At 40.0% G+C, this 27,503-nt stretch overlaps 1 protein-coding gene across 2 annotated transcripts in view; it reads left to right on the top strand.

The window, feature by feature from the left end:
• The window catches only part of MEIS1 (Meis homeobox 1), a 152,344-nt gene that overhangs the window by 53,690 nt on the left and 71,151 nt on the right, over positions 1-27,503 (top strand). For both annotated transcript variants that reach the window (XM_085612515.1, XM_085612514.1), the window contains exon 8: positions 19,555-19,700. In XM_085612515.1, the coding sequence (XP_085468641.1) occupies positions 19,555-19,700 (146 nt within the window). The remainder of the gene's footprint in view (positions 1-19,554; positions 19,701-27,503) is intronic.

Raw genomic sequence — 27,503 nt, 5'->3', positions numbered from 1 at the left:
AACAAAAACACACACTCTACATTTTAGGTTTACATTACGAACCAGTGGCTTTTACTAGGCATGGGATATTGAAGACAGTTATCTCAATAAAAATGCAAAGTTTCCCTGTGTAATCCATTGTGGCATATCTCAGTCAGAAAGGGCACACAGGTGTGCAGCTAAGTTTAGTAAACTTCTCAATGTTTGAGAATTCACCAAGAATTCCAGGAGTACCCCATGGAAACCCGGACAGTACTCTAATGAGTATTTGCACAGACATAAATTTAGCACATGCATTAATATAATTCACCACTGCATTTGGACTTTCTTTGTTTCATTATTTTCCTCTCCCACGGGAAAATATAATTCCTTATCAACAAACCGTTTGATGTACATCCCCATCCAATTCGTGGTTGTGCTCTACTACTTTCTACCTCTCCTACTCTAAACAAGAGTTGATCTGCAAACATGTACACAGCAATTTTATACGGCTAAATAATTGCTTTTGATGGTGGAGATGAGCTTTGAGGCTTCTTTCTCATGTAAAAGTGTTGTCTTTCTGATATTAATACACTTTTTCAGTAATTGTATTATTAATGCAGTAAAATGGCTTCTGTTTTTATTTGTAACACGTAAGATCCTGTCTTCCAGATTAACCTATTTAAAGGCACATAATGGGCAGCATCGTTTTCTCCCAGAAATCCCTTAATTTTTTTTTGGGGGGGGGGGGGGGGGGTAGCAGGTTCGATCCTCTGTATCTGGGGTGTAACAACTTATCACATATTGTAAATCCAATTGTTGGTAGAGACTATTCCTAATTTCATATGTAATAGACCAGTGAGGGCCACATTCCATACGTATTTAATCTTAAGTCTTTTCTTGAGTGAATGGCATTTACTACATGCAGAGTTTGTTTGGCCATGCCAGGAGGGTAATGTTCGAATCAAGATTGTATATAGAAGATATATCATCTTTTCTGCAGTATATTTGTATTGTACTGCAGAAAGTACTCACAAGTTTTTCATTCTTGCACTGTCGTACAGTGTAGTGCTGCTCATGATTAGTCAAACATTCATTCTCATGGGACACTTCAGTAGTCCTGTCAGCGATTCTGTGGAGAAAGAGTCTGTAGCTTTGTCAATCTTCCATTCCAATGGGCAGGGAATTTGCTAAAACTGCCATCAGCTCTAAATATCTGTGAGTATATACATTCTCTTATTTTATCATTAGAGAGGCGGGTGATCTCTGGGGTAAAACATCATGTTCTATTATTTTTAGTTAGTGTTGCAGCTGGGAGCAACAAAGTTCTGTAAATAAACTTGAATCTTACATAAAGAGAGTAGGAAAAGGACCCTCTGAGGTTTCTAAGATAGGGGTTTTGTTTGTCTTGAAAATGAATTGTGCTTGGTGCTTTCATTTCAGATATTTAGGATCTTGACAAAAATGTTTTGTTTACGTTGTTAAGTTGTCCTTATATGTAGCGTGCCATTTTTTGTTGAACCAGTACCTCATTTCCTTTGGGAGGGTCCTTCTTGTTTCACTTCATAAGTGGCTTTCCGCGCATTTGAGGAACGTTTTATGTTTTATAGTCATAAGACACATCTACTTCATATACTTTATTATTACCATATAAGATCACACCCAGCAAGAAATGGAGCCCAGATCTTATATTTAGTAGACTCGCCTCTTAGTGTGTCCATTAACATGCAGCAATGGGCATGGTTCGCCCATTTCTGAAAAGCATGTGATATTATTTCAGCTCACCAAATTATTTGAGGTAAAGTTACTAGGTTTCCATAGCCTTTTGTGATGCTATAGATTGTGAAATTAATTGACTGTTCAGTGTACTCCCCAGCAATTTTATTTATACACTGGAGCACCATATTCTATTCCTTTGTCAATAAACCAAGTGTTGTTTGTTGATGTTTGGTGTTTTCCATCGTGAACCGCAGCTTGGTATTTCGGGGTTTAACCTGGCACACTTTTACGGGAAGCCAGTATGACCTTTCAGAGGTAAAGAAGTGGTTTCTCTCTCAAACAATCTATTAAAATAGCAGTACAGAGTAAATGGATTTATACTTGAAACATACATTTGTCAGCTCTGAATCCTGGAACTAACTTTGCCAGGATCCTTTGTGAACTCTTCTATTGCAAAGAGTCTTGCAAATTTTCTTAGTGCCTCCTTGCTCGCCCAAGGTTTCTCCCCAAAAATATTTTGCTAATCAGGCCATGCTGGTCCCACCTTTGTGATGATCAAATGTATTCATGTAGATATCTGTATGTATTTAAATCTAGACTCTTCCCTTCTGGTTTTTGCAAAACTTTGTGCAACTAACGAATTGCAGCCCCTTTCTACCTCGAGTAGATACCAGCAGTGAGTGCTGCGGGGCAGTGGGGGGGCGGGGAGGGTCAGGGTAGGGGTTAGTATACTACGGCATATGGCCGAACAGAGTTAAGTACCTAAATAAATAACTAAAACGAATTACATTGCGTGCGCTGCATCGCAAATGGCAATGCAGCGCGCGCAATGTAATTTGTTTTATTTATTTATTTAGTTACTTAACTCTGTTCGGCTGTATGCTGTAGTTTACTACCCCCTACCCTGCCCCTCCCCCGCCCCACCGCTACGCAGCACTCCCTCTACGAGCCACTACTGGATCCCAGGCCTGTAATATTACTGCCTCATGCAATGGGAGGCTAAGAATATTGTGAAGAGAAAAGTGCAGTACATGAAAAATGTCACAATACAGAGCCGTTGCCCTCCTAGGAATACCAGCCGCTTTTCAATCATATAAGCAAGGATTATATATTGTACTAATTTAGAAACATTGGGGTTTCTAAATGTACAGAAAAGAAATCGTAGCATAAATGTGATTTGATTCTTACATGCCACAAATCAAAGTTTCTGATACAAGCCTGTACACCTACAAACAGGTCATCTGCCTAGTTGGATACACCAATAATATAATTGTAGATGTGGGAAGGGCTAAAGGCCTTTAAGCAAGTATCACCAGACATTTTACATGATATTATTATGCGTTAGTCTAAATAAAACTAATTAACATAGATTCTACTCTGTCTAGACATTGTTTGATGTGTGGGATGATATCAAATAAAAAAAACATTTTGATAGCATGTCATTTTTATGACATTAACCCTACGAATGACTATTAGCGAAAGTTGGTTTCACCTTTTCAACTTTTCTTTGAGACTAAGCATAAATATGTTAATACTAACCTTTACTAGTTGCTTAACAGCCTCAGTGATCAACACCTAAATGTCCAGTTGCTGTTATTATAAGCTTAGAGTAAAAATCAGGGTTCAGCACATTATCTCTGTTTTATCCTTATTAGCTGTGTAGCAAGAAGAAGATCCAAAGTTAGCCTGGACCTCTTTAACATTTAACTAAGAAAGAACAGGGTTCACTATATAGCGAATAATGAAGCATAATATTGCACACAATACAGTTCTAACCACTTATTGTGAAGGATATCACTTTATCATTGATTCTAATACTTTGCGCCAGAGGCAATTTATAAAAGTAAAATAACCTAGGAGAAAGAAGGCACTACTCGCTTCTTCATTGCCTGATATAAAACTTAACTATCAATTTTCCATTGACTACTTCATAGAATTGGCTGTCAGTGAAGCTTTGGCTGTAAAGAAAACAATGTTTTTACATTTTCAATAGATTACCTAATTTAGGAGCCGAATAAAGGCGTATTAATTGTTAGTCTTAAACCTACATTGACTTTGCATTAAAAAAAATACAATGAAATCTGTATGGGTTCTGTGACTGTACTATATACTCATTGGACTTACTAGAATCCGTAGGTAACACATTGACATCAAAACATAAATGAACTATTGTTTGTGTTCAAAGCATCTGTGGGGCATTCTACAGCACTCATTCGCTCTTTCACTGTGCAATAATATGTATTGAAACTGACTGCTAATTTTATATATAAATGTGCATCTATTTATTGTGACATTGATTCTAATACTTTGCTCCAGAGCCACTTTATAAAAGTAAAATAACCTAGGAGAAAAAAGGCACAACTCGCTTCTTCAATGCCTGATATAAAACTAATCTATCAATGTTCCATTGACTACTTCATAGAATTGGCTGTAAGTGAAGCTTTGGCTGTAAAGAAAACAACGTTTTTAAATTTTCAATATATTACCTAATTAAGGAGCCGAATAAAGGCGTTTTATTTGTTAGTCTTAAACCTACATTGACTTTTTATTAAAAAAAGCAATGAAATCAGTATGGGTTCTATGTACTATATACGCATTGGACTTACTAGAATCCGTAGGTAACGCATTGACATCAAAACATAAATTAATTATTGTTTGTGTTCAAAGCATCTGTGGGGCATTTTACAGCACTCATTCGTTCTTTCACTGTACAATAATATGTGTTGAAACTGACTGCTGATTTTATATATAAATTTGCAAACTATGTTTTGTGAAGTTCGGGCCATTATAAAGGTGCCTGTTAGAACACACAAAAAGTTAAAGCAAAAATCAGGTAAACAAACTAATTTGTGTAATATATGCAGAAAGAGTGTTCATTGAAAACACGCACAAGATCTGCAGTGTGGGCTCATAACTAACTTGGGTTTACTTCCGTGCATGTTTGTTTTTTTAATTGCCAGAGGAGTTTTCCACTCTCATTATTAAATGCATGGATCTGATGCCCCATTGCATGCAGTGCAAGCTCCTGCCAGTTTCTCTCAGTCTCCAAGAGAGGAATTCCTCATGACCTATCTAAGCATATCAAAGATGGCTGGTTCCGAAGGGCCGTCTCGTGTACAGCTTCTGTTTAACTGGCATGCGCTCTACGTACACCTGTCCCGGTTCTTTGTTCATAAAATGTAAACGCCCCTAGACAAATTGAAATGTTATCTGACTGCAGAGTTTGCAAGCCACACCTTTCTGTATTTGCGCATTTTTAAACTGCGAGGTTTTCTGAAATGTCGTCAGGCGATGGGCTTGCTTTTCTCTTGCCAAACAAACAGAGTTGGTGCTTGCAAAGATAACTGTTCAGATTGAGGCTTGTCTACTGCGTTGGGACGACAGTTAAAATAGGCAGTAGTTTGTTTCAATTAATATACTTAGTGAGCTAGTAAGTCCAAGTAAACAGTCATTTGTCAGATTAGAACGTCCCTCCAGTGTTATATATCTACGTGCATCAGCTGGCAAGGAAACATTTGAACATTATCCAGTTACTTGTTTGATAACTTGCCTGGAACTACAAGAAGTCATCTACTTCAGTTCTGCCAAACATCTTAGAAAATATCCTCTTTCAGCAACTGCTTTGTAATTTTTAAGTAATTGGTTGTGCAGCAACCCGTTTTAGGTCTAGCTTGACAACGTATTTGTTTGCTTACCTATTGCTACAATTTTTTTTAAATATACGTAAAGTGGACTTTGACTCTACCCAAAAGAAGTATTTTTCTCTCAGCTCATTCTATCGGCTGTTCGGTGTATTATTCCACCTCCTGTGGAGTACATGCATGAGGCACTATTTTACATCTCAAAACTTCACTTAATCATCATCGTCAGAGGAAGTTCTATTTTAGAATCATTTAATTTCCCTACAGGCATTTGATATCAGAGACGGCTATGGTTTTCGAGTATTACTATTTGAAATGTCCAGTCTAAGTTACTCTGAGTTTTAGAAACATCGTAGCATCAAGCTTACAGAATAATAGTTTCCTCAATTTTATTTTAATAGCAAAGTTGCAGACCCCGCCGATCTCTTTAATTCTAGACTTAACGAAGCTGTGCAGTCGGTGCGAGTGCATGCGGTTTCTTTAATGCTGCTTTAAACCTGATGACCTCCCCTTGGTGCAGTAATATGTGTTTTACTCGTGCATAATGCAGCACAGCAGTGTGCACAGTACTTTCTTGCGGCAACACCCTGAGGTTTCAGGTATCTGTTAGAGCATGCCGGGGATCTGTCTTACTATCAGGCAGCAGCAGGCCCAGGGGGGCCTTCGGTTGTTGCGTGGGAGGGATGCAGCCTGGAGGCCCAGCTCTACTGAGGTCGCGGTGTGATGTGGAGTGGTTGTCTTGAAAAACATTACATTGCCCTATAGGGACCAGTGCCCATTGAACACGGTGCGACTGGCCTCACTGCAGGGTTAGACCAGAGAATTCACCCACCCTACCCCACCAAACATGTGATCTTCCTCCTAAAGCACAGGTATTTGAGGCCTAACCATGCACTAAACTGTTTTACAGTATTTTCACGTTGTCATTTTGTGATATTGTGTTGTCTCGACTTTTGTCGACCCACGTGCCTTCAGCAAGACCCCTTCCAACTGTGGTAGACACTCTCATCGAGGTGTGTGTCTTCAGCAAGACCCTTCTTATTATATTTGAGACTCTTTCGTTGTGGTGTGCACCTCCATCAAGGTCCCACAGCATTGTGGTAGTTGCGTTGCAGTTCTTGTGCCTGCAGCATGACCCCATAACATTGTGGTAGGCTCAGGACTTATATTTTTAGCTTGTTTTGACAGGCTTAAGTTTAGCAGTAAACACAAATCAATTTTCAGTGAGGAAATCACCCTTCCTTGAAACAGTACAATTCACTATTTACTGAGGTAATCTCTTGGCATGATGTTTTGATTTCATTAAGGAAATTTAGAGGGGGGGGCTAAACCTTGTTAGGTGACAGTGGCTTTAAATGCTGCAGAACATTTCAAATGGTATCTCAAATACCCGTTAGAGCAAGAGAACAACCCTTCACTTTCTAGAATCTAGAACATTAAAAAATGAACGGTACAAACTAACTAAACGGGAGGAGATGTCCTCATTAAAACCACAACACTAGGAAAGGCACACACCTGGGAGAAGTTCTGAGTTGGTTTGACTGCATGGCACCACAATCTTTGTTGCCGTCATGTAATCTTTCAGTGGACCCAGGTGACAAAGATTTTGATGTGACTTACTTTTGAAGTACTCATGGCTCACAACTGGTTAACAGGAGTACTACAGGAGTAAGACACACATCCTCACGGCAAAATCTTTGGGGCTTATTTACAAGCTCCTTGCGCCACTTTTGTGTCATTTTTAAGGTGGGAAAAGTGACATACGGGTAGCCCTAGGGGCTTGTAAATAAGCCCCTTTGTGTATTGGGCCCCTTACGTTTGTTTGTTTCTTGGTGCGACCAGTAGAGTTGCTTTTCATTGTGCCCAGTGGAAATTCCAGGCTGAAAGAGTTACAGGTTTGATCTGACCTTCTTGTTGCCCTGGAACATTGACTAACTTTTTTGCAGCTATTTAGACCCGCCCAGTGCCTGCTACCGCCAGTCCGGCCCTGTTTACTATGCCCTGTATTTAACAGTCAAGCTCTCTTCATTCAACTGCTTCTATTATTCCAGTGAGCACAAAATATTAGTTTTTTTAAAATCAAGTATTAAATGATTACAATGAAAGCTTATGTTTCAGTTCCATTTAAGAGACCCTCTTCCAATTATCATAAAATATGTGTGTTTTTATGCCTGAATCTTGGAATGGCAAGGAATGCTGTTATGGTCATACATTTCTTCTCTTGTTCGGATCAGAATTAAATATCGGTCACTTTGTAATTAGCAGGTATTCCTTATTGTTCATTGGTGCTGCGACAGCTGTCCCATTCAGCTCTAGATGTTGATTTGACATTGTTCTTAAGGTTTGGGTATAAAATGTAGGAATCAACCCAATGTTTTTTATCGATGTTACAATGAACACAAATGGCTATTGTGTACTCTTGTTTTTTAATTATATACAGCACACATTTTTGTATTACCCAAACAAAACTCACATTAACAAATGTAAGAAGATTTGGGGTCGATTAGAAAAATGTAATTGCTTTGTTGTTTGTAAATTCGGCCCAAAGACCAGTTTTCCAACTTCAGTATGCATGTTCAGCCTCTGCTCCTAGGTAGCGCAGACAGTACTCCTCCTGAAAGTAGAATGGGACAGTTGTTGGGTTTCCACATTGAGGAATGGCTGGTTATGTGAATCACTCCACCGAAACATTAGAACCAAAAATATCTGCTGTTAATTTTAGTGGTAATCCACAGTCTCGTGCCTGCTCTGTATTTCTGCAGAGACAGTTGACGGCGAGAGGATGGAACAATAAGCAATTTTTTTGTGGCATGCCATAGGAATATCACCTCTGATGCTCGCTTCTTGTAATTTACTGTTAAATGCAGAATGGAAAGCATTGTGCTCCCGCGAGCAAAGATTTGCTCTTTCTATAATGGTGCTTCTGATTCTCAGTAGTGTTTCCAATATAACCAAGTCACTATTTGAATTAAGAGCTTCTTACAAGATCTTAAAGAAGAACACTAAGCAAAAGGCCTTTTCTAGACAAATAAAGCCTCTACCCTGGAGACTCAATGGGGCCTTTTACTTTCCTTAAGTGACATGAAAGTATATATAGAGAGTTCTTTGATGCTCCCAAACAACACACGACCTAAAAATGAATGAGGTTGGCTTGTTGCCCCAGAGATCACCCTACCTCTAAGATAAGGAAGGAGACAGCTGCAAAGGCAGGTGCATAACTTGAAATGAAGCATATTCAAAGTATTTTTAAGTCTCAGCGGGAATTAAATTGAATAAATAGCCTTGTTAAATTCACTTTAGAAAGGACTTTGTTGTTTTTTAGATTCCCAATTGGAGATCCTCTTTCAAATATTTAATTCTCTGTTTAAATTTATATTTGGCCCATTCTGTTTTTTAAAATTAGATACTTATGCCATTGAATATTGATTGTACTTGATTCCTGAACCTTACAAGAAATGCAGATCTCTGATAAGCCATTAAAAGTAAATAATATGGTAATAGGATATACGTTTCACAATGTGTGTTACTTTTCAATTCATTTTTCCTGGCTACATATTGTACTTAAAAGCCATAATTTGTTATCTATTTGTGATTATGGATTACCAGTTCAGCTTTATTTTCAATGTTGCTACATGCTCTTATGTTTCTGCTATTTTCCTTACACTCACATTGGTGTAGATATGCAGTTTAGATATTTAACAAGAGTATATTCTGTTCTTTACCAAGCAAAGCACCATTTTATGTAATTATGTTACCATTATTTATCAGATCGTATTTATGAGTTTTTATGTACCACAAAAGATAAGTGGGTTATGGGATGCTCCCTTAATTGTTGCACAAATACATGTAACACACAAATGCCTTCAACTGGTAAATCAAGCCAACCGACAAATATTGCATTCAGCTGTCATACCAGTACATAACAATAAAACAAACACTAGTATAACAGTCTCTCTTTTTCTCCAAATTCTACCTTCGTGTTTGATGTTTGATTCATGCTTACATTGTTAACATTGTGATAATTTGAGATGATAAATCTGCGATCACTCCTATGCTTGGTTTTGATCATTCCATCATAGATCAGCGTGTTCTGCTCTAAATATTTTTTTGCTGTAAATGTAAAATCTGAAATCTTTTTTCACCATCTTATACACTGCCAAGTAATATTATTGAAATCTAGTTAATATATTCATAAGTGACCTTAGATCATTATCTAAGGTCACTTATGACAACTCCATAATCACAAGTTTAAAATGACAAAAATGTTGTACATTTTTACAAAGAATGGTTCAACCTACTTGTACTGTAGCTTATCATTTGTTGGTCAGTGTGTCAGCTCCTAGCCCAGTTTACCATCTGGCTGTTATGCCAGGGTTGTCCATCTTGTGTACAAGAATTGTTTGTTATTGAAATTGCCTTCAATTGCAAAAGTACATTGACATAGCTTAGTATATGTTATTATAGTGCCATGCCTAATCTACTTGCATATTAGTGAGATGTTTTATTTTTCACAACATACATATATTTGTTAGATGGCTCCCTTTCAGAATACCAGCAAGGAACGTTGGTTCACGGGAGTGTAACATCCACATCTTTGACAGCATTAAAAAAATGTATTTATAGTTGTACAGTTGATTTGACTTTGGCTAGTGAGTCACGTACCAAAGTAATTATTTTTTAAGTAAACTCTTTTTATCACAAATGACTGCTCCCCTGATTTCCATGTTATGATATATGCTGGCTGAAATCTCCTTCACATTGAAGTGGTCATCTGCTAATGAAAAGTATAATTCACATGGTGATGTTTTAAGAACAGACTTTAAAGAAAGGCAAAATGTGTTAATACCTATTTTATTCTATAGACAGAGCACATCATATCATTGCCATGTCATTGGCAAACCAGGTGGCCACTAAAGGGTTCCACCTATGTCTTATGTTCATGACCTAAAATCAAAGATTCATGCCTCAGTTGTCAGTCAACCTGTTGAGATTATTACTGCATACTTAATGCACGGCTTCGTATTGTGCTGGTAAGGAGATGCACATTGGAATATGATGAGCAATTTCCATCATAATGCAATCTTGATGGCTTATAATGTTCTTTTTCATCTTGAATTTGCCAATGGTGCTAATTCTTAAGTTGGGGATGGATAGTTTGGTATATTCTGCCTCTCAGGCTCAGGTTTGGGTTCTTGGGTTTAGCATGACACACTCAACTAGTAGGGCTGATAACTTTGAAGATTTACTATCAAGATTTCTAACCAGCAACTTCAGGGCAACAGCATATGGGGTTGCAGGTATTGTGCTGCTTTGGTAAGTTATTTTTTCACTGTCTTTTCACTAATAGATACTCTAGTTTTAAATTTTTTATAACTTATTGTTCTTTAGTGCTTCTGTACTCCCCACGCCCCAACCATTGGGATACATCTGTTTACTCTAATATTTAACTAAACACATTTTAATGATGATGGTGTTTAGATATGAGTCACAGTTCAGTAACGTGGCAGCAGAAATGAGGACAGCAGTTTGATTGAATGTGAATTTTGAAAATCAAAGAGGACATTTAAGAGGGTTAGATAAGACATTAGCAGTCGCTTTAGCCTTATGGTGCTTGATTCCTGACTGACTCTGCCTTTTTGTGGTCCTGTTCCATCTAATTTAATGTCAGTTACTGGTTCTTCCCCTCAGCCTAGTTCCTGACCCTATCAAACCAAATGGTATTGGTTGTTTGATGGCATTATCAAGTGTTATCAGGTTAATGGCCACTCTCAAGTACTGTTTGTTTGTTGGCATACCCCAGTATTATTCCTCTGCTGTATTTCTCATTTCAGTACTTTGTATTATGCTTTATATCCCCTATACTATTTCCTGTTTCTGCTGATGAATTCATACTTGAGAAAGTCTTGAATTATTTTGGTCCATGTTTTGTTTTAAACGCATCCTTGGAAACTCTCCTTTGCTGTCTAGCTCTTTAATGTTATGAACCTAGTTAGCTCCAATCTGTTCTAGTCTGGAGAATCTGCATGTACTGCTTAATCTTCCTGCATGTGTTTCAATCTGTGACACTGTTCATCTCTGGGGAGCATGCGACTCGATTGCTTGCAGCATTTTATTAATACCTTCTCAAAATGTAGACCAACAGTGATTATTTGCCATCTTCTATAGCTCTTAAACTGGCTGTAGACACCAGTATTGTCAAGTGCTAACACGTAAATGGTTACTTACAGAATGAAGACAAGGGAAGACTTGGATTCCATCCTCTAGGAATTGAGAAAACGTAGGGGCAGTAGCCCATTGCTCTTTTAATATATGCAGTGTATCTGACCAACTGCTCTGCTCACCTCCACTTTTAACCCTTTCCGTGCTCATGACGGAACCACTCCGTCATGAGCCACGGGTGCCGTGTGCTCATGACGGAGTGGTTCCGTCATGCTGCGGCCGTTGGCGGCCGCTCCGCCCACGCGGCGCTAATTACCCGCCTGTGCGGGCGATTAGCGCAGTGGGCGGAGACGTGACGGAACCACTCCGTCATGAGCACAGCTCAACCGTGGCTCGTGACGGAGTGGTTCCGTCACGAGCACAGCGCCACCGCACCTGCCCCCAAACCCCCCCAGCGCCGCGGCGGAATTCCTGCCGCGGCGAAGGGTTTAAATGTAATTTGTCTGTAAATAATTACTTGCCTTACACTGTTGGTACAGAAAACATTTCGGATGGTTGAAGAACTACACTATGCTACCCTTTTTCACGGAAAATCTTTGCAACTGGGAGCAAACCCTCCCACTAACAACACCTCTAGGCTACAGAAAGACAACCAGGGCCGGACTGTCTATTCTGCATCTGACATTTTTCATGTAGACTGCTGAATAGGGGGCTCTTTTCAGAGCAGGATAGGCTGCCTTGACCCAGCCATACCCCTCTGCCTCATGCCCCATTCTAGCAGGGAACTTCTGCAGTGTTGGTTTGGTTTGAACATTTTGGGCAGGGCTGATTTTGGTTTTCTCTGCTATCCAAAAGCCAACCTCACTTTCAGTACTGGTTGACTTAAAATGTGGTCCACCGGACTTTGCATCTGCAGTTCCACCAAGTTACAGGATAACCAATTTGCTAGCACATGAATTTCCATGGATTTTGATAGTATCTCCATTTGTACTGCCTGAAACCCTAACAGCTGAAACTAGTAAACTTTTTCCTACACCATATCTGTATGCTTTGATGCCGAACTCATCAGTGTGCGTACACGTTTCATTAAAAGTTTAAATCTAAGCCCTCATAGATTTTGTGACACAATTTTGTCCACACACTGAGCAACTCTTGAAATTGAGTAAGAGGCAACTTTAGTTTGAAAATGAGGGCCAAGCTGATTTGTCAGGGTTATTTGGATTGGTATTGTATTGTAATTGTATTGTAATTGCATTTATATAGCGCTTACTACCCCACGGCGAGGCGTCGAAGTGCTTTTTCAGCGAGTAGCACGCTACTCCGGGACCTATAAAGGATTAGTGTTGAATTAGTATAGTGAAATATGAAAGTAATCAAAGTGGTGGATAGGTTAGTCAGTTATTTGGATTCGGAAGGTATGTATACACATTGTCCCTGCTCTGTGTACAGAACCAGGGCCTCATTTCTTCATTCTCATCTTCTTTGTGGAAAAGCTTATTGACTATCCATTAATCGATCTTGTATGAGCAGGCTCTCTGTAATACAGAGCACATTAGCACACTTTCTCAAAATGTAACCAAGGGTTGGAATAGCACAGTGCTCTGCTTCTGGAAATGAACCTCGACCCCTCTGACCTCCTTTTGCTAAGCTCCAAATGGGGCTGATCCGCAGGTCAAAGACCAACTGAAAAGATTTGCAAGCGAGGGTCATTTTGAAATGTTTTTTGCATCCACTGGTGATTAACAATATTTAGTTAGTAGGAAATTTTGCCATGATCTGTGCACCCCGATTGGATATTTTGTCCTGCAATTCCGGGCTTTCAAATTTGATGCTCAGTCCACCTTTAAATTCCCTTTGTAGTGTAGATGGTCAACAGATAGAGCCATAAGATTTACAATACATTTCTGTCACGTTGTAAAATTATGTGACTTTTTACTCACCACTAGTGCACAGATCATAAGTAGCAAATCACCAAAAGTTGAAGACAAAGTAAAGTGGCACACTGAAAATCAGAATTATAACCCTGACAGCATATTTCGACTTTAACCATCCGAGGCATTGCAGTGGCACTGGTTGCCTTTGTTTATAAGCGGTTTCTCTTTGCCGCCTGACGGGTAATGCGACCCTTTATGGGGCCAAGGTGGTGGGAGAGGGTGTGCGTGCGCGTGGGGGCGAGAGGGGTCGGGTGGCATTGACCTGCTTGCGCGGGACCCCCGCTGACATGGTCAGGCTGACCCATTGAGTGGTCTGAATGCGATAAACGCTCCTTTATCCCCTCGTGAAAGGAATAGCAGAGCAAGGCCTAAATGCCTGTGTGCTTAAATAGGCCACGCTGGGGACTTTAGAGAGGAGTGTGTTTGAAATCGGAGCTCCCTCCAGGCCCGGGAGCTGCCAGGGGTCACCTGCTTACAGCATGGGCCTAGACGCCGGCCTCAAGAAACTGCTCAGTGGAGGAATGGTAGCGCGCATTCCTCTCTCTCTTTGCTAAAACTCCTTAAATACACTGTTGCCTGGATTCCTGTGCAGCAAGTATTTCCCCAACATTAGTTGTGACTATCTGGCAGTGTTGGAGGGTTTTGTGGAGTGTGTAATTGTAGTCTCCTTGTATCTGCAGTGTTGAGGAAGGAGCTCTTGACACTGACTACAGACTGTTGTTTAAATACGGCCTGATATCAGCCCTGTTTGGCGTGCTCCTAGCAGTATGACAAGCCCCGAGTCTGCTTCAGTGAACTTCAACCCCTTCAGAGTAATGTGCAGGCAGCAGAAAAACTGCTTGCACCTCTGTATCTGAAGCTCAAAATGAGAGAACCCGATATTCTCCCTTAAAGTGCTATTTCAAGCCATCAAATCCGAACAAATTACTTTGAATTCTTCTGATAATGTCAAAAATGCCCAGAGAGCGAAAGCGCATGAGCCAGATGATGGACGCGGCATCCAGCTCCTGTGGCGCGCAGTAGTTAGGGACTGAAACAAAGGTGGCGTGATGAGCTGGCATTGTTACAGCGAGGCACATGTGCAATCTGACTGCAAGAGGTGGGAATTCTCCATGCCCACATTGCCAAAGGCCATTGTTGAGGGCCCCTGGCCATCCGTTCGCTGGCACACTCATTAATTGCCACGCGGCCATCATAACACATGGGCAGATAGCATGACAATTTCTGTTTCTGTCACAAGCAAGCGCCACAGCGTCGCTTGCACTAGTTGCTAAGTCGCTGTCAGAAGCCATTAGCAGTTGGGCAAAGTTGCCCGATGGCATTTCCTCGTGGCATCAGCAGAACGAGCATAAATCACCCACTGGAGCCTACTGCTGGACTAATGAGGCTGTAAGCTTGTTTATGGACTAGCATCATTTTTATGATTATTTCCACCCTTTCAGTTTGTATTGATAACACGCCTTTATTCGGCATCAGTGTATGTCAACTCCCAAGACCAAAGCCACTGCTGCTATCTTAGGTGTGAGCAACACAACTCTGGCACCATGTGCCCCTTAGGGCATCACCGATGAAGCAGAAAACCCACCCCGGCACCACACACGTGCCACTTTGTTGTGGACTTGGAAATACCAGGGCAGTTGCCTCCCAAGGGTGGTCCTCCACGGCTTACATCTTAAATACAAATATGGGGAAAAGGTCAAACAACTCCGAAAGAACTCAGTGAACTCCAAACACAATATTTTGGTTCCGAAGAGTGTGCTTTATTATCAACTCTCGCCCTCTCTGTTTCCCTAGCTCGTGTCGGACTCCACCAGGGTTTATTGTTACAGGCTTTTCTGAACATGCCCCCAGTATTGACACTGGATTGAAAGCATTTGCTTCCAATGAAAATCTTGTCTTAGATTACAGCTCAGCAGTGTCATTTCCCTCCCAGATGGGAGCAAAGTAGCTGAATTTGCCTAAAAACAGTAGGAAGAACAAACTGTGCATTAAGCCAGGGCTTTTTTTGGCTCGAGCTAATGATGTAACAGATACCTTTTATTTGGGATAGGTCAGAGCCGGGGATTGAAGGGTGATCTGGCTGGGGCCTGAAAGGTTTCGCCTTTGTATCTGCACAAGTCTTCACTTGGAAGCGCTGTTCCTAATGCTTCTGCTTTCTTACGGTGGAAATAAACAGGAAAGGTTCTGGGGAGTGTTATCCATGGAATGCAGAAAGCCTCGCCTCTCCTAATGGAGTCTATAATTCAGGTGCCCTCAAGGCATGCTTTCAGGAATTATTTTGCCTGCGGTAATGGGAAGCTAAGACTGTTTTAAGGCCTTGATTATCTATTGATGCACAAAGCTGGAAAAAAGTCTTCTCGGTTGGATTATAGTACATATTTCCATAAATTATGAATGAATTCACTTCTGTGCATGCACCGGCCATTGCTTACTGCATGAGCACTTGGGTGGGGAGGGGTTTCTTGGCAGATAGAAAGCGTGCACACAAAGCGGGGCAGAACAACAGGGATAGAGCGGGAAAATGCAGCTTCACTGACCCCGAGGCGTTGGAGTCTGAGGCAGGGAATATGTAATTATTTCTTCTATGGTCCCTAGCAGCTCTGCTCTTGGCCAAATCATACTGATAATATTTGCCTTTTTGGATTTTAACCTTCATAAGGTTAAATCGACGCCTACCAAAATAACTATGTGCTAGTAATAGAAAAAAGTGTAGTTGGTACAGACTGCACTTGCGACGAAGTGTGATTTTTTTTTGTAAGCACTTTCAATTCAAATGTAATTATGGTGTGCAATTAAAAATTCATCGCAGTTGTAACATGAGTGTGAGCAAATGTTTGCTATTAGATATTTGGGCCCAAAGCACTCTCTTGGCTGTTGTGTGGCCTTAAATGCCTCTAGACATGGTTTTTATAATTAAATATGAGATATTTTTTTTAAAACAAGCAGTAGGTAGGGCAGTTTTCTCATATTTCCTTTATGTGATCTGCATCTTGCTCAGATAGCTATCAGGAAAGCTGCTGGCCACTTTTCTAAAATGTTGGCATTATGTACTAAGGGTCAGTGTGAAAATTCTTATCTTGTGCTGGAATCATAGGGTTCTCGTGTAGAGAGATATATATATATCAGTAGCGGTCCCTGGAGGGAGTTCGGTGGGGCAGTGAGGCGGGGCGGGGCGGGGGAGGGGCAGGGTGGGGAAATGTAAACACCGGAGTATGGATGAACGGAGGTAAGTACACATTTAAATACATAAAACGAATTTCGTTGCGCGCGCTGCATCGCATTTTGCGATGCAGCATCAAGTAGTGCAATAACATTTTAAACAACATACTTCATCCTAGTCTTTCAAATGTATGTCAATTGCAAAAGCGAAATAAAAATGACTGCCACATTTTTGTCTCTGTGAGATATGGATCACTTTGCCTTATTTAAGTTGTCTTAGGAACCTGGTTTCCTGCTACACTAGCAGTTTTCGTTGAAGATGTATGTACATAAAACACATTTGTATAGTTCTTTGGCACTGTTGGGGTTTATGTTTTCTAACATGTTTGTTTTCTAAACAAGCATTACAACCAGTGGTTACTGAGGTGCATCATTCACAAATGCAACCAGTGTAAGTTGATTTTTGGCACACTTAATACACAGTGGGCCGATTAGGATGTCAGTGGGACCGACACGGACGACATGTCAGTGTCAGTCCCACTGACATCTTTAACTGCGGTCAGACCGCTGCATTACGATGGGGTCGATCTGACTACATTGCCCCAGGGACCGACCAAAAGCTTCAGACGGTCTCGAGTAGCCTGTCGGGCAGTCGGTCCGATCACATTCCCCACAATGGGGGAGGAGGGTGTCTTCTCAGGCACGTTCGTGGGAATTACGATCCACCTTTCCACCAGCCATTTCACATTGGTTCTTCTGATGTGAATAGGCTGGTGGAAAGGCTTGTTTGGGCCCCAGCAGGGCCCCTGTCCCTGTGGCCCTCGACTAGGGGCTTTGGAGGGCACCTGTGGTGTTCCTCTAATCATCCCTGCATTGTGTGGCAGGCACCACATGGTGACTGCCACAAGGTGCAGGGATACTTGTAAACATGCCTCTTTGCATTGGGGCTTGTGCTGCGGCCCTTTTCCGGGCCGCAGCACAAGCCTCAATGCAATGTGGCATGTTTCCGACCACCTCCATGGTGGTTGGATACTAATTTAGCGGGCGGGACCACCGACTACCTGTCGGTCAGTTCGTTCTTGCAACGATGACGGTCGGACGCTCGTCCGACCACCATTGTAATTGGCCCCTGTGTATGAATCTGCGGATTCACGGATATATACTTGTGCCTAAATCAGTTGATATTTGGCATTTTAATAAAAAATATTGTATAAATGATGGCACAGCACAGACAGCGGTATTTTTATATGGACAGTACTGCAGGTTGAAATATGGACTGTGGAATTTAGTTAGCAGTGTGTATTCAACAACAATATTTTATGTGGTGAATTTAACCCCTTGAGCATAAATGGCTCATTTAGGACTTTTAGCATCCAAATGTTTTCTAGATGAAAGTGATATAGTATGATAATCAATTTAAAGGATCCAAGTAATGTGAGTAATCAGTGTTTACCCTGTAAGGTGAGAAGATATGATAGAGCACTGAATTGAGAGTAGGCATAGGATGAATTAGACAGGATGTAAGAGGAGAATTTATGATAGAATGGGTAGCTTTGGGTGTGGTACTTACTATGTTAGGTATGGGGCCGCATCCAGTAATATTCTCATAGACGACAGAAAGGAACCTGCATGTGTATCAGTGAACAGTTAGCTTCATTTAGATCAAGAGGCAGTGCTGCTTCATTCAGATCAAGAGGCAGTGGCTAAGGAGCATGGACAATTTGGAAAGGTAAATTAAGTGTGATTGAAAAAGCCAATATTTTATTGGGAGGCTGGGAAGTGTTTAGAAAAAGGTGGCTGTTGAATGTTCAGGTTACAGAGGATGAACACATTTTAGAGTGGTTTACCTTCAAGGAATCTGCAAGCTGAAGTTTGATTTTGCACATATTCATATAGTTGTCACACAGTAAAGATTAAGTTGATGGTCGGACATATGGATGGATGGATTTGAGATGACAGATGAGAAGGATATTGAGTTTGCCATCATTAGCTGGGAAGAATGGTGTCAAGAGAAATGTAAAAGGTTGACGTGTTATCTTCAAGGCATTAAGTGAAGATGGTATATGATCATAAGCTTATCCTAGTTGAACAATAGCAGTGGATACCGATCTTGAAGTGACCATCAAGAAGATACGCAAGAAAAGCTTTGTAATGCAAGGTAGATGGGAATCTAATTAAAACAAAGCAGGTGATACAATTGTGAATGTTACTATCATACTGATGGTGGTCAAAAGTGAAGGTGGAGAGAAGTCTTATGAGTGTGATGGTGCAGAGGGAGGACAGGACACAACGGAGGACACATCCTCGGGTGCCCCAAGTTCTTGGTGAAAGGAGTCAGATCAGGAGAAAGGAGACAGGTAGCAGAGCAATATCACACAATGTGGTGTCATTCTGCATTGCAGTCTTGAGGTTCTCAGAATGGCCATTTGGTGCAGCAGCACATAGCAGTCTTGAGAACATAATTATAAATTATTTGCAATCATTCATGTATTTAATACCACTGGTGATCAGGTGATCTTATTTTGAATGACCGAAGCATAATGGACTGATCATCCAGTTAAAACGTTAAGCTGTTTGTGTTGTTATACTGAATCTAAGCCCAAATGTGGGCTTGTTTTAGAAAGTGTAAAGGTTTTAGTCTCATGGAGCCATGTGGGTCATAACATGGTTCCGGAAATCTAGCACTGACATCTGTTATTGACATTCATAGTTATCATACCTGAAGCATCTCTGTACCAATGACTGACAAAACATCCTCGTACAGTAACTCACAGCTAGATTACAGTGCAAACTGTGGCATCAAAGAAATGTCCCAATGAGAAATGAAATGATTTTATGTGCATCTGTATGCATAAAATGGTGCATGGCATTCCTATTTATTTCATTTTTAATTGATTATACCTTTGAAATATTCCAAATCTTGTCAGTGCATGTAAAGAAAAAAATAGAGCATCACTAACCAGATCTCTTCATTGCACTTCCAGGTGATGGTTTAGACAACAGTGTAGCTTCACCCAGCACAGGCGATGAAGATGATCCTGACAAGGAGAAAAAACGTCATAAAAAGCGCGGCATCTTTCCCAAAGTAGCTACAAATATCATGAGGGCGTGGCTATTCCAGCACCTTACGGTAAGTCCCTATTTGGAATAGTATTTATACACAGGACAATGCATTATAAATGTGGGAGGAAATGTTTCTTTCTTTGGTGGGGTTTGTGATATTGTGTGGGGTACATCACTATGGCTGCAAATAAAAGGCTTGGTAATGATTAGGCTTTAGACAGCGATAGGTCTGACTTCCAGTTTATGCTTGCTTCTCTTGAAAAGGCTGGGCAATTGTGTGAACTCATTGATTTTACATTAAACAGGGCGTGTGTTGATCAGATGTGATTTTCAGTCTTTGGATAAGAGACTAAAGGGTAAAATAAAGGACACCAAATATGACATTCCAAGGGTCGTCAGTGTGACACGTGCCTAAGTGCATGTGTCAGGACAATCTAATTTCTTTGAAATGTCATGTACCCTGGATGGGTACTGTTCTGGCACTATGCATGTATACTTAGTATAATCAACTTTTGCTGGAATCTTAAATCATTCGTTTTGGAAAGAAATCAATTCTTCCTAAACTATATGATTAGGCAGGACACACTTAACAAATATATATTTTTTTGTTACTTCTATTGTAAAAAGTAATATGTATATTGGTTATCTTTGATGAGTGTGTAAACGTACACTTGTATATTGCCATGTTTATAGAATGTGTTAAAGGGAAATAGAATCACTAAAGGTCATGAACAACTGGATGGAATAGAAAATGGTTTTTTATGGTTTTATATAGAAATCTGTGAGTCTGAGACTCATTTGTGTGTTAGCATGATTGATATGTAATCAGTACGTGGGAGCTTTGCTATTGAAGGAGTTTCAATCCAGGAGCCCTTTCCACTAAGATTGGTTATTGGATACGAGACACTTGACTTTCAACCAACCTTAATGAAGTTCTTCATGCGAGGTCGAACAGAATATGAATTCTAGGGGATCAAGATTAGAAGAATAATAAGAACATCAAATATCTTTAATTGGTTCCTGGTAGCTTGTTTGTGTAAATTACCAAAGTGAATATGTATTCATTCCTAGAATGTCCCGTGGACTGCACATCCTGAAGACACAGAATTCAGATTATCTTCTACCAGAAACTTCGAGGACTTTCATTGTCTGCTTTGGTTAAAGTCCAGAGAACGAATCCAATCTTAAACTGTTGAGCTAACATGTAGGATGTGGGATGCAATTGATTCCAAGTACAATCAGCAGTTGGAGCTGGAAGTGATCTTTTTGTGCAGTGGGGGTTGGGCCTGTAGGCCAAACTATATTTATGCCAATTGCCATGCACTCAAAATGTATTTATTAATAAGGCCTTTAGATGTAAAATATGATGGGCTAGGCTCGATAGCTTAGTTGTGTTTGAATAAAATATATGATGGAAATTTAATAATAGGACAATGATAATAATGCTAATGAACAAGTGTCACATGTACGAAAAGACTGGTTGCAAAAAATTGTTCCACATTGTAACCACCCATTAATCTTGTGATGCAACCTATGTACAAATTGGTTGCATTGCAAAATCTTTAGTTGAAGTTGTTGCAGACCAACCTGCCTAATGTATATTTATTAGGCATGCAACGATTTCCAACCCATGATTGACTACAAACACAGAGATGGTGGCCTACAAGTAACAGCATATCACAATCCCTGTGTTTACATTCTCAAAAGGAAAACCTCTTTTTTAATAAAATAGGCCATGTTCCTTAAAGGAACAGGTGCATCTTTAAAAAATCCAATGTCGATTCACATCAGGAGGAGCACGCTGTGGTTTCCTGGAACACTGCCTGCTGTCGCCAAGGTCACCTGTGAAGATTTCCAGAGGAGAAACTATCCAACTGGGATAGCATCCCCTTTGCAAATGTGTTACGAGTCTGAAATTTTCAATGACTTGTGACCTCAGTTGCAAATCATTTATGCATGCCATTCTGATTCCTAATTTGGAGGTAATGTCTTTATCACACTCTTTCCAATTGCAGTGAGAAATAGGTCGGCATAGGGTAGTGCATAGCAAAAACGCATTATTTTGTGACCAAACTTGTGATTTTTTTTCTGATAGTGGGATTCGCGACCACAAAAGGATTTTGCACATCTGGCCCTAAGTTTTGCCATTTCTAATAATAATTAATAGATTTTGCCATTTCTAGGTCCTGTAAATAACAAGTTCTAACAAACGTCGGCACAGCTAATAGGTCTGGCTTTAATGAATGTGTCAATGCATGTAAACATAGTATTTCACAAATGGTTTTTAATATGAATTGATGCGCACCAATAACTTTTAGCATACTAAAGCCTACGCTGTTGGTTTCACCATTACTGGGGAAAAGTGACAAGACAGCGTAAGTTTCTATATAGAATGCATCTAGCAGATAAATAATTGAATGTGACAAACAGTATGATGATTACGTGTGCTCTTAAGATGTAAAATGGTCCCTCGTGCATTCCAGTGGAAGCACTCCTGAAAAGCAAAATGATACACCAAAAACCCAAAACATGAGGAAAAAGTAATACTCCTCTGTGAATGTTGGGAACAATACATCTTGAAATCAATTGTCATGTCAGACCCAAAAGAATCCAGAAAAATAGCAGTGGAACAATATTGATGTGATTCCTAATATTTTGAATTGACCTGCTCGTTTTGCTGAGCTGGATAATATTCTCATGGGATATATATAGTTTTCCTCATGTTCTTTCAACCTTTTTCAACATTAGATATCAATAATGGCAACCCCTCTGCTGTTTTTCACCTTCAAGAGACTTATTGGGGGTGGCTGATAAACATGCATTTTAGTGTTACTATTGTAGAAGGAGTTTGAGCGGGAAAAGTTTGAAATCCATTTTTTTAAAGGAAACGTACTCCAGAATAGGGCAGGTAGGAGAGACATGCCTGCTTGCCTCTTCTTACACCCAAACTGACCTCAGGTGAGGCAAATGCTGGGAGGGGTACGCGTCATTCTTCAGCCTTGACCAAATAAGAGCAGCACACTCAGCATAGTGAAGGGAAGCTTAAGAATAGACAAAGTCCAAGCCCTGTCAAGCGTTTTTGATGAACTTCTTTTTCTAAATAAGACTTGATGGACTTGCATTTGCCCACATATTAAGCAGACTCAGTGCTGTAATGGAATCTAAGTTTGGTAATACATTTCCATTTACCATCAAAGTTCACAAATGATCTGCATGTGGCCATCGACGATCAGTATACTGGACAGGGGAAGTGGTCGCCAAAAAGTTGTGTTGCGAGGCCAGAAGGAGACATGAGGACGCTGGACCTTTGGATTAAATGGCCCGTGGGTTAAATGGCCCACCAATTCCTTGTTTATTGTGAAGGCTTCACTCTTGTAGATTTAATACCCTCTAGTAATAATGCACAGTAGAATACTCACTTTGATTTCAACTTTTAGAGAAATGCTAATAAAGGAAGCCCACGTGTGTTGGGTTACACGTTTTACTCAGCTACTTTTTCCAGTCTGAAAAAAGACGGCATTTTTATTATTGTCAATTGTCCATCAGCCTTAGCTTGAGAAAACACTTAAAGTTTGAAACCACACAAGAACGTGCTAAGAAAAACAACGATATTCAATCAGATCTTCCTGTGTTTTCCCCTGTGAATGGTAGAGTGGCAGACCATTGTTCATAGTGGACATTGCCATTTGAACTACACGATTCTTCTACAAAATTGCATTTAGATTAGACGCGCACTTATGGGTATAATGGTTCCTTTGTTTTTTTATTCATTTTTATTCACTGACATAATTCTTTTTATGCATAGATGTAAGGCAAGCAGTGCAACCGTTTCTAAGTATTTTGAAGAAATTTAGTTCACATTATGTAAATATAAAATAAGTCGATTGAGACATAAACAGTCATTGTTATTATGTTAATTTACTTTAAAATTGATGGCAAATTATTTTTGGGAAATGAAAACGTTTCAAACAAACATGTGTTCAGTCACCAGATACTTTGTAAATGCTGTAATTCATTCAAATGGACAAAAGTACTGAGGGAAGATTAAAGCGAATTGAAATCAAGAAATATTAAGCAAGGTGCTCAAAGGAGTTCAGGACAAGGAAGAGCAGCAATGACCTGTACTCGTATTTCTCAATGTTTATGGTCAAAGTCATTATTTTAATAGGTAATGATAATAGTATTGTTAATGTTTTAACAGTTCAAATGTAGAGCTCAGTTTCTTTTTATTTCATCACAGTTGGCTTAGCAATAATTCCAGTTTACTTTAAAGGCTATTATTACCTGCATACAAGGCAGCAACTGCCCCCTCCATGGGCTAATTATGTCGGATTTTCAGGCATTTATGTTGTAGGTAGGCAATCCTGTGCTAGATTTAAATTGTGCGTTTTTGACAATCTACCGCAGGACACATTCTGAGTCTTTCTTCACTTAGCATTTGCTATGGTGTGAATAATTGGCAGAGATAGGCTGGTGATTGGACAAGGCATTTATTTATAGGAATACATGTCTCAAACCAATGGGCCCTTTCAGTGTTTGACAATGGAGCGCCCCTAGTAATGAGGAGAAACCTTTCTTCAGAAGGGCCAAGAATTAATGCATAGATACATTCTACACGCACTCAATCCTGAGGATTCTAAGCATAGTGTAATGCTAGTTTCCTCACTCCTGTAGGAAGAAAGCTGCAGGCAGGACATAAAAGTCTGATAAGATTTATGTGCAATGAGATAAGTAGCAAATTTAATGATGTGATTTCTTTCTGGACAGGGTAGAAGTTTGTGATGTAAAGTCACAGAGGAGTCATTTAAGATGCAGGATAAACCCCAAGTAAATTAATTCATCAGGTGCCCTCCTAATCATATATAATTGCAATATGTGCCAATATGAAACACCAATCCATTTATTGTCCACTAACTATAAAATGTAACTACATTGGAAATAACTAACTTTGGGTGCAAGGAAAGTTTTTTAGGGGAATTTGTGATGTGGATGGATGTTGAACTTGTCCTATCAAAAATAGAAAGACTAGGGCTGCATAATGCACAGTTTTCAAATATAATCGCTAAAAATTCTAGGTTTTAAATACAGCCTGTAATGTCCCAAAACAATATTTCTCTATAGCATAAATAATGTTTATGTGGCCAACAGACAATTGTGTGCTCTATGAAACCTTGGCTGAAGAGTGGTACTCTGCATCAGAAGATAAGGCCTGTTTAAAACATCAGTTACACAAGGGATGGTGTGATCAGTGCATTAAAGGGCTTGTATCTCTTCCCTAGCTGGAACTAAGGACTCCCATTAAAGCTTGGGATTCTAGCGTTTTGCAGACAGGTTTCTCGAGGGAGAGAATTGAGGTGACAACAGTGACTACTGGTGGAGTCTCCTAAAGGAACTACTGGTTCAGTTGCGGAATTACATAATTCTAACCTTCCTTCCTTTTTCAGTCAAGCGTATCGGATATAAAAATGTTCATTATGGCCTTTCGATTTTATCTAATATTTTTGTATGATTTTACTAAAATGTGTTTTATTAATTTGCGTGAAATCGGTTCTTTCTGAAATGATGCGTCGGTTTCAGTAGTTGTCCTTTATGCAGAATCCCTTATTGCTATGCATGACCCCCACATGAAAATGTTGGCCTTATTAGCGCATATGGCCGGACAGCATATCTGTGTTACTTTTGGTGTACCAGTAGCTGCCTCTGAACACCGCCTACATTCTCTCTAGGAGTAACGCCCAGAATATAGTTTCATTTCTTCATAATTGTTATTCGTGAATGATCTTCTCTACTGTGTTGTATTTCCAAACATATCAAAACCATAAGGGAATTTTCACATACTGTATCTCAGTTATCTGAGTTCAAACCCCTACACACGCACGTGCACATTTATTCACACACACAAATACAAACACATACATATGCGCACACACATGTTTTGGGGATTGTATTTAGCATGCAGTGATTAAAAGACAGTAGAGTCACTCAGTCTTGGTGGCTGAGTATAGGAATAGCGGAAAAAGGGCGACTAGGAGATAACCGAGTACATTATCTTGTTCCCATAACCCTACAACAGCTGTTTCCTGCATGCCATTCCAATCACAGACATCAAGCTCTTAGTAGTTGTTGTTTAAAAAAAATAATTTCTTTAGAAAATGTAGTGGCTAGCAAACAATCTGTGCGTTATTTGGGTGCTTCACAGGTTTTAAATCATTTTACCATTAAGCTGTCAATAGTTTCTGGCTGTTACTGCTGCTCTGCTTAGTAAAGGTGTTCTTCTGACATTCCTGGGCCCTTCCTATTTGGTTGCTGTTGCTGGGCTGGTCAATAAGTGTAAGTATGCTGTGTAGAAGCAATGACCTTGGGCTTCTTGTAGTTAGATTTAAGGTGAAAGTCTGAGGTTTGTGTTTATCACATTGTTGGGCTACTGGTGAAAATATGTCTCTGTATATAGCTGGACTACTTCTGGAGTAGACGACTCTACTACACAAGTCTGTCCCAGAAAACCCACCAGCAGCAGAACCTGTGCCATAAATACATCTGGCATTCTACTCTGCGCAGCTTCTGCTGCTATGTGTTGAGAAACACTAGAGCATATGCTCACCTCTAGGGGCAAGCCACGAGGCTGAGAGGCATTCTCTTGGCCAGTCTTGTTATTAGATCATCATTATGTTTGTGAACATAGCTGAATTTAGTCCCATGCCAGGGCCCGTGGGGCATGGGGAGCGGGTAATGGGTTTTAGAGTGGACAAGTGTGTTTGGAATCAGCCCCTGAAGTCCACCACTAGTCTTATCTCAGTGTCTGCAAGTCTAATTGTTCCTGCATGCTAGTATATTCTTCCATCTCTTCTCTGAGCAAAACAGTGAGAGGTGTAAAATTGAGAGACTTGTTGCACTGTTGTGCACATTGAAGACATTTGTTAGTGTAAGCAAAACAACTCCTCAATTGTAGTGATCTATTATTTCTTCATTATATGCACTCCACAAGCCTGATCACATCTAGGTGCTGAGTACCATTTTGCAAAGGTGACAAGGAGCAGGCGGATCAGCAGAACAGTCACTTCTTAAATGTTTCTTCCAGAGAGCAAGCGAAAGGCGATCCCAGACTTTTGTTCAAAAACATAAAATAACTCTGGCCATCTTGTATCTCGCATCTAAATCGATGAATAACTGGGATACACATATCTCCTGAGTAAATTGCCCTTCTACACCGAGCTCATATGATTTTCTGCACTAAATAAGATAGTGCTGTCCAGTGGGGGCACTAGTATGCTAGAGTAAGAATTTAAAACCCACTCCAGCCTCCATCGGTAGGTAACTAGGGAATGTTTACTCTGATGTAATATATGATTATGCTTATGCAGGCCAAAAATGTGACATATCATAGCATTTTGAATGATAAGCTGTAGAGTCAGATGCCCTTCCTGAAGACACCCTTAGAAGACTCTTCAATAATCTAACTTAAAGTTGATCAGGGCACTCGCTGCTATTTATAGAAGTCTGTGGGATAGAAGCACAGTAATCTGCACAGTTAGCATATCTTAAATCAACACTACTTAACAACACCATCTGTCTGTGGTTCCAGACACATGTCTGCCTCCCAGGTAAAGCCCAGATTGTTCACACTGTCTAAAAACTTCGAAAAGAACCAGAGTAAGAGGATAAAAAATAAAGGAGGAGATCAAATGGTATTTCGGTCTAAGAAAATGTCATAAGATTTTGTCACATTCAATTGTAAACCATGTTCTCCTAACCACTTCGTTATCAAATGCGTGCTCTTACACATCCCCTAGAATAATTCTTTTGGAACAGACACCCAAAGATAGATCTTTGTGCAGCCAGCTAGGAGTGACATTTTTGTGATTTATTATAC

This window comes from Triturus cristatus, chromosome 6 (assembly GCF_964204655.1).
Source record: "Triturus cristatus chromosome 6, aTriCri1.1, whole genome shotgun sequence".
Lineage (NCBI taxonomy): Eukaryota > Metazoa > Chordata > Amphibia > Caudata > Salamandridae > Triturus > Triturus cristatus.
Note: the sequence above shows the minus strand (reverse complement) of the source record. Positions and strands in the feature narration are given on the sequence as shown.